The 7,458-nt window shown below is 49.4% G+C and overlaps 1 protein-coding gene across 1 annotated transcript; it reads right to left on the reverse strand.

Annotated features, from left to right (window-relative positions):
* Positions 1-246: 246 nt before the first annotated feature.
* NPBWR2 (neuropeptides B and W receptor 2) lies at positions 247-3,043 on the reverse strand. Its single transcript, XM_039353905.1, has 2 exons — positions 2,958-3,043; positions 247-1,565 (listed from the first exon to the last, which is right to left on the reverse strand). The coding sequence occupies exon 2, from the start codon at positions 1,383-1,385 to the stop codon at positions 375-377; it is 1,011 nt and encodes a 336-aa protein (XP_039209839.1). The 5' UTR covers positions 1,386-1,565; positions 2,958-3,043; the 3' UTR covers positions 247-374.
* Between the last annotated feature and the right edge of the window lie 4,415 nt (positions 3,044-7,458).

The raw sequence follows: 7,458 nt of genomic DNA on the forward strand, positions 1-7,458 counted from the left end.
ATGGCGGAACTATGGCCCCCTCATGACTCATGGACTTCAACTCCTAAAATTCCTGAGCCAGCATGGCTCAGCTTGGAACCCTCTCCCTTTCCCCTCAGCATGGTTGGCTCAGGAATTCTGGGAGTTGAAGTCCACGAGTCATAAAAGAGCCAAGGTTGCCTACCTCTGGCCTAGGCCTAGGTCGCTTTATGACTCGTGGACTTCAACTCCCAGAATTCCTGAGCCAGCATGGCTCAGCTTGGAAATCTCTCCCTTTCCCCTCAGCATGGCTGGCTCAGGAATTCTGGGAGTTGAAGTCCACGGGTCATAAAAGAGCCACGGTTGCCTACCCCTGGTCTAAACCTAACATTGGGTCAGGAATCTGGGGTTTTGCCTCAAGCCGCTCTGCATTCTAACATCTTCCTGAAACTTTTCTGAAAGCTGTCATCCAGGAAGGCGTACAAGAAAGGATTCAAGCAAGAGTTGGCATAGCTCAGGCTGGTGATGAAATAGGAGATGCCGATGACCGCCGGGGTCTGGGGCAAGTCCGTGGTCAAAGCCACAATGGTGGCCAGGTGGAAGGGCGTCCAGCAGAAGAGGCAGACCGCCAAAACGACAAAGACCATGACGGTGACTTTCTTTTTAGCTTTGTCCAAAGCTTTGGCATTGGAGTTTAAGCTCATGTGCCTCAGATTGTACAGCATCATGGTGTAAAGGACACAGATGGTGGAGACTGGAATGGCAAAGCCCAAGAAGAGGGTATAGATCCGGCTGGCTTTGAACCAGGATCTTTCTGGTTTGGGGAAATTGAGTCCACAGCTGGTGATGTTCAAGTCGTCCTTGTAGACGTTGGCAAAGATGAAGAAAGGGAACACAATAAGGGTGACCAGGATCCAAACGCCGAAGCTGATGATACGGGCCGCCCGGTAAGTGCGGTGTGGCATCCTCTTGGACCGGACAGTCGATAGCACAACCAGGTACCGGTCAATGCTCATCACGGTGAGGAAATAAATGCTAGAGAAGATGTTGTAATGGTCAACGGAGAGGATGATCTTGCAAAGGACCGCTCCGAAGGGCCAATAGTGCAACAGATGTTCGGCAATGTTGATGGGCAAGACCAGGGTGAAGAGGTCATCGGCAATGGCTAAGTTCAGGATGAACATGTTGGTGACCGTCTTCATTTTGGGAGCCTTCAGGATCACGTAGATGACCGCTGTGTTGCCGGTTAGACCCACCGCACAGATCACCGAGTAGATCACCGGGAGGACCACGTAGAAGTCTGGAGACTGAAATTCTTGGGACGTCAAGTTGACCTTGGTAGCGTTCTCACGGACGCAGGCTTGGTCGAGTCCAAGGCTGGTGGCGTCGGTGCTCAGCTCTCTGCTCTCCCAAGTATTGTTAGCCATGTCTCGACCTTCCACTAACAAGGTCACCCTTCAAATGACATGACCGGTGAGGAAAGACTCAGCCATTTTCCAGAAAGGGCTATTATATATATATAAAAAGTCCTTCTTCAACTTTGCTGGCCAGTTCAAGTGACAGCAAGGCAGATGACTGGAGCCAAGCAGGAGAAGGGATTGCGGTTGCTAGGGTTACAAACACAAGAGTTGCTTGAGGATTAAACAGAGTTCCGGTTTGGAAAGACAAATTGGTTAACTCCCTTAAGCAACTGTCTGCTGCCTCAATCCCCCCCCCCCACAGCCCCCTTTCTGCATCAGAAATTTAAAAAAAAGAAATCTACAAGAAAGCATTTCCCCACCCCTAACCCAATTGGGTCCTACCAAAAACAAACACCACCACCAACAATAAATAAAACCAACCCAAAACAACTTTGTATTCCGGTCGAGAACAGAACCCACTCTGGAGCGAAACACAACCGTTTCCTAAAACCCTGGGGGGGGGGGAGAGAAAAGGAAGAGAGGGGGGGGGGAAATACAAACCCTGTTTAAACAGCTTGGACCCCCCCCAAATTGAAAGCGTTTGCAATCTACCATAACCCTTCCCGGTAGCATCGGAAAGCGAAGGATTGTGATGAACACAATGTCAAAGCAAAAAATAGAGAGAGACAGAGAGAGGGGGGGAGAGGGGAGAGAGAGAAAGAGGGAGGGAAGGAGAGAAGGGGAGAGAGAAGGAGAGGGGAGAGGGAAGAGAGAGAGAAAGAGAGAGAAAGAAAGAGAAAGAGGGAGGGAGGGAGAGAGAAAGAGATAAAGAGGGAGGGAGAGAGAGGGGGAGAGGGGGAGAGAGAGAGGGAAGAGAGAGAAAGAGAAAGAGGGAGGGAGAGAGAAAAAGAAAGAGGGAGGGAGAGAGAGAGAAAGAAAGAGGGAGGGAGAGAGGGGACAGGGAGAGAGAGAAAGAGAGGGAGAAAGAGAAAGAGAGAAAGAGGGAGGGAGAGAAAGAAAGGGAGGGAGAGAGAGAGAAAGAGAGAGAAGAAGGGAGGGAGGGAGGGAGGGAGGGAGAGAAAGAAAAAGAGAGAAGAGGGAAGGAGGGAGAGAAAGAGACAGAGAAAGAGGGAGGGAGGGAGAGAGGGGGGAGAGGGGACAGGGAGAGAGAAAAAGAAAGAGGGAGAGAGAGAGAAAGAAAGAGGGAGGGGGGGAGAGGGGAGAGAGAAAGAGGGAGAGAAAGAGAGAAAGAGGGAGGGAGGGAGAGAAAGAGAGAAAGAAAGAGAGAAAGAGGGAGGGAGGGAGGGAGAGAAAGAAAGAGGGAGGAAGGGGGAGAGAGGCGACAGGGAGAGAGAGAGAGAGAGGGGAGAGAGAGAGAAAGAAGGAGGGAGAGAGAGAAAGAAAGAGAGAAAGAGGGAGAGAGAAAGAGAGAGGGAGAGAGAGAGGGGAGAGAGAGAGAAAGAAGGAGGGAGAGAGAGAAAGAAAGAGAGAAAGAGAGAGAGAGAAAGAGAGAGGGAGAGAGAGAAAGAGGGAGAGAGAAAGAGGGAAGGAGAGAGACTTTAAATTCCCACTTCCCCCCAAAACACCTGTCTGCCTTACCTATTGCGGAGTTTCCCCGGCGCTTCTTCCCAGCTGAGCAAAATTCCTCAACGGGGCAACGAGGAGGAGGAGGAGGGCAGATCAAGCCTTCCTCCCCTCCCGCCCCGCCCCCCCCCCCGCCAAGTCCCTTGCACCCCAGCAAAAGAGACCCTCCAAGCGAGAGGAGCGGCGCAGCGGCGCCTTCACCCCTCCTTCCAGAGCTGCAGAACCCAAAGCGTGTCCGGATCGGCTGCTGCCCTCCGATCGGCTGTGTGAACGGTGTCTCTCCTGCTGCTGCTGCTGCTGCGCGCCTCTCTTACCGTACTTATCCCATCCAGCCGGGCCGCTTTCGTTTCGGCCTCCCACCTCTTTGTGCCTGCTATCCTGCGCAGCGCAGCTTCCTCCGTGGGAAACAAACAAACAAACAAACAAACCTAGTTAGGGATGCGCTGACCATGCGCATCCCTAACTAGGAGGTGCCCGGGTGGTGCAGGAGATACGATCCAAATGAACTTCGGGTCTTCCTGGAAAAGAAGGATTTCTATCCTCAAGGTTACTTAGGGAACAAGTCAAGAGATTCCCCCCCCCCCGTCCTTTCCTCCTTTACCACTTTATTGAAGCAAAAGGAAACTTTTGGGCTGAGTTTCACAGGATCAAGTCCGGATAGTCCTCACCTTATGGCCACGATTGAGCCCAGGATTTCCGTGGCCGAGGGAGACATTGGTTAAGTGAGTTTTACCCCCCTTTTATGACCCTCCTTCCTGGGGTGGTTAAGTGACTCACTGCAATTGTTAAGTTAGTAACCTAGTTGTTAAGTGAACGTATAGGTTGGAACTAGACGGTGTCATATATGTGTGAGTGTGTGTGGGCGGGTATATGCATAATGGTATTTTTTTTGAGAGCTGAATACAATGGAATTTCATTTTGATGTATGCTGCTTAGTGTACATTTAAGGTGACAAAGATTCTATTCTATTCTATATTCTATATTCTATATTCTATATTCTATATTCCATATTCCATATTCTATTCTATTCTATTCTATTCTATTCTATTCTATTCTATTCTATTCCATTCCATTCCATTCCATATTATTCCATTCCATATTCTATTCTATTCTATTCTATTCTATTCTATTCTATTCTAGTCTAGTCTAGTCTAGTCTAGTCTAGTCTAGTCTATAGTCTAGTCTAGTCTAGTCTAGTCTAGTCTAGTCTAGTCTAGTCCAGTCCAGTCCAATCCAGTCCATCTTCCCTGTTGACTTTGCTTGTCACCAAAGGGATGTACCAGAACCCTGGGACACTGCAACGGTCATAAATATGAGTCTGTTGTCCAGCGTCTGAATCTTGATCACATGACCTTGAGGATGCTGCAAGGGTCGCAAGTGTGAAAAATGGTCCTAAGTCACTTTTTCCAGTGCCGTCGTAACTTCGAGTGGTCACTAAATCAACTGTTGTAAGTCGAGGACTGCCTGCACCGCTTTCTACTGCGCTGGTGAGGCCACACTTGGAATACTGGGTCCAGCTTTGGATGCCACGATGCAAAAAAGATGCAGAGACCCTAGAAAGGGTGCAGGGAAGAGCAACGAAGAAGGTAAGAGGTGTGGAGGCTAAATCAGAAGGCGAAGGGCCAAGGGAACTAGGCAGGTTTAGCCTAACAAAGAGATGAATTGGGGCAGGGGTTCCCAACCCTCAGTCTGTGAACCGGCACCAGGCCACAGCATGCCAGCAACTGGTTCACGCAAACAAGCAAAGCCCCATCTGCAGGATGCAGGCAGCACACAAAACCACGCACCCTCCGGTCGATGGAAAAACCTCTCTCCACGGAACCGGTCCCTGGTGCTCAAAAGGTTGGGGACCTCTGAATTAGGGGGGACATGATAAGTGTCTCCAGTTCTTGAGGGGCTTTGACAGAGAAGGTTGCCTTATTCTCCATTGCATCAGAGGGCAGGACAAGAAGCAGTGGATGGAAGCTTGTCAAAGGAAGATCTAACCTGGAAATGGACAATGAGAACAATTAATCATTGGCATAGCTCAGTGTTTCCCACACTTGACAATTTTAAGGCATGTGGACTTCAACTCCCAGAATTCCACAGCCAGCATTGCTGGCTGTGGAATTCTGGGAGTTGAAGTCCACATGCCTTAAAATTGTCAAGTTTGGGAAACATTGGCATAGCTTGTGGGTGCTCCATCGCTAGAGGTCTTCAAGGGGAAAAAAATGCACCACCATTTGGGATGGTCAAGGGCAGGGCTCTCCAAATTTGGCAACTTCAAGACTTGTGGACTTGTGGACATGCTGGCTGGGGAATTCTGGGAGTTGAAGTCCTTAAATCTGCCAAATTTGTAGACACCCGGTATAAGGTCTCCTGCCTTGGACAGGGGGTTGGTCCAGATCAGGGCTTTTCAACCTTTTCACCCATTGTGCCACTTTTAGGATACGGCAACATCCTAGCAAGGGGTCAAAAACTTGATGACCAAAAAAAAAAAAAAAAAAGGAAAAAAGTGATGAAGTACAGGTAGTCCTCAACTTACAACAGTTCACTTAGTGACTGTTTGGAGTTACAATGGCACTGAAAAAAGTGCCCCCCAAGCCACAGCCGAGCAAGACACCTACCTGCCCGCCCGGCGGCCCTCTTCCTCCTGTCTAGGTTTTCATTGTTGTGAGCATTTCTGTTGAGGATTGGCAGTGGGGGTGGGGTGGGAGGTGTTTGGTTTTTATTTCCCCCCCGGCTGCTGGATGGTTGCAGCAGGTTTTGGTCACTTCACATGACCAGGGACACTGTGACCGTCATAAATAGGAATCAGTTGCCAAGCATCTGAATGTAAATCACAAGACCCTGGAGATGCTGCAACATTCCAGCTGATTGGTGCTTCTTCTGGGCTCAGCAGAAGTGCCAGGATCAGTGCCGAGTTCCAGCTGGAGCCTGGTGCTGATCCTGGAGCTTCCGCTGAGCCCTGATAGCCCCGAAGAAGCACCGATCAGCTGGAAAGCAGCACTGATCCTGGTGCTTCCGCTGAGCCCTGACAGCCCTGCAGCTCCAGCCGTCTCTCGCTCAGGCTTGTGCGGTGCTGCCACCGGTTCAGCTCATTCCCCTCCCCCGCTACCCCTTTTCTAGGATGGTCGCGTAACATCTGCCAGGTGCCAATGTACCACAGGTGGTACCCGTACCACTGGTTGAAAAGCCCTGGACTAGAAGACCTCCAAGATCCCGTCCCTCTGTATGATGCTATGGTTTGCACAACCCAGAGTTGATAAAACAGAGCTGAAACAAAACTTGGGACAGTTCCTGCCCCCTCTTTTAAAAAGTTGGGCCTTGTTTTGTGGTCATCTTCAGTCCCATTAAAGAATAAACCAATGTGAAGAACAAAGAATTCAGTTTTAATGGGTATCATTTGAAAATTAAAGTCCCAGACAAGGAAAGGCACGTAGCCAACATGTTTTTTTGTTTGTAAATCTGCACTCAACATAGCCAACATATTTGGTGCCTGCCAATTTGTTTGATTGGTTTGTTGTTCTGTCCAACCCACCAATAATGACTGCATATGGATCACTTTGCAAGATCTTTTTCCATAATGTACTCATTTGAGTCACTAGAGCTGTATTTTTTTTTAATCTTTTCTCTACGTTCTGTAGTCTCTGCTTTCAGCTCTACAGAAGCACTCTTTTTTTTCAGTTGTTATTATAAGAAAACACGAGTAGTGCCGTTTCAGTAACAGGTTGTTAAAATTTAATGGGACCGATTGTTAACATTTAATTATAGGAATCAAACGTCTCTTGAAAATGTATATTTGGGTGTTCTCCTCTTCCATTAGAGCCCAGAGCAGAGACTGTGAGATGGTGAATTCTAGTCCTGCCTTCAGCAGGAAAGGCAATTGGGTGACTTTGGGCCAATCGCCAGGTGATGGTGAGTTATTGTCCCACAGCAGAACATCCAGATTCAGCCATAGTTTCGTTCCATACAGCAGGGGTATCAAACTCAATTTCACTGAGGGCCGCATCAGCATTGCGGTTGCCCTTGTGGGGGGGGTGGGTGTGGCCAGAGTGGATGCAGCCTACTGGATGGGCGTGGATGGAGTGGGTGTGGCCTACTGGGTGGGCGTGGCCAGTTCTACATCATTCGTGTCAAGGGTGCCTGTGGGGGCCTGGGCAAGAGTGGGACAGATCTGAGGGTCTCTGGCAGAAGGGGGCAAGTGCCAAGGCATGGTCCACTGGGGCAAGTGCCAAGATGGCCACCACAAAACTGTACATTGGCTCCCGTCCGGCCTGGGCCAAGGCCAAGGCAGTGGGGGCCGTTCCCTCACTGTTTCCAGGATGGCTTCATGGGTCACATGAAACCACTTTGTGGGCTGCATCCGGCCCCCGGACCTTGTGTTTGACATGTCTGCCATACAGCATTAACCTTGTGAACTCTCAAGCTTCCTCCCTCCATTATATATCCAAGATGGACAGTATTTAATATGTATTTATTATGTACATGTAGGGGTGTGGGTCTATACATATGTTGTATATAGTATGTTTTAGTG

Source organism: Crotalus tigris, unplaced genomic scaffold, assembly GCF_016545835.1.
Source record: "Crotalus tigris isolate CLP2741 ecotype Arizona unplaced genomic scaffold, ASM1654583v1 scf7180000017536.10889498, whole genome shotgun sequence".
NCBI classification, from domain to species: domain Eukaryota; kingdom Metazoa; phylum Chordata; class Lepidosauria; order Squamata; family Viperidae; genus Crotalus; species Crotalus tigris.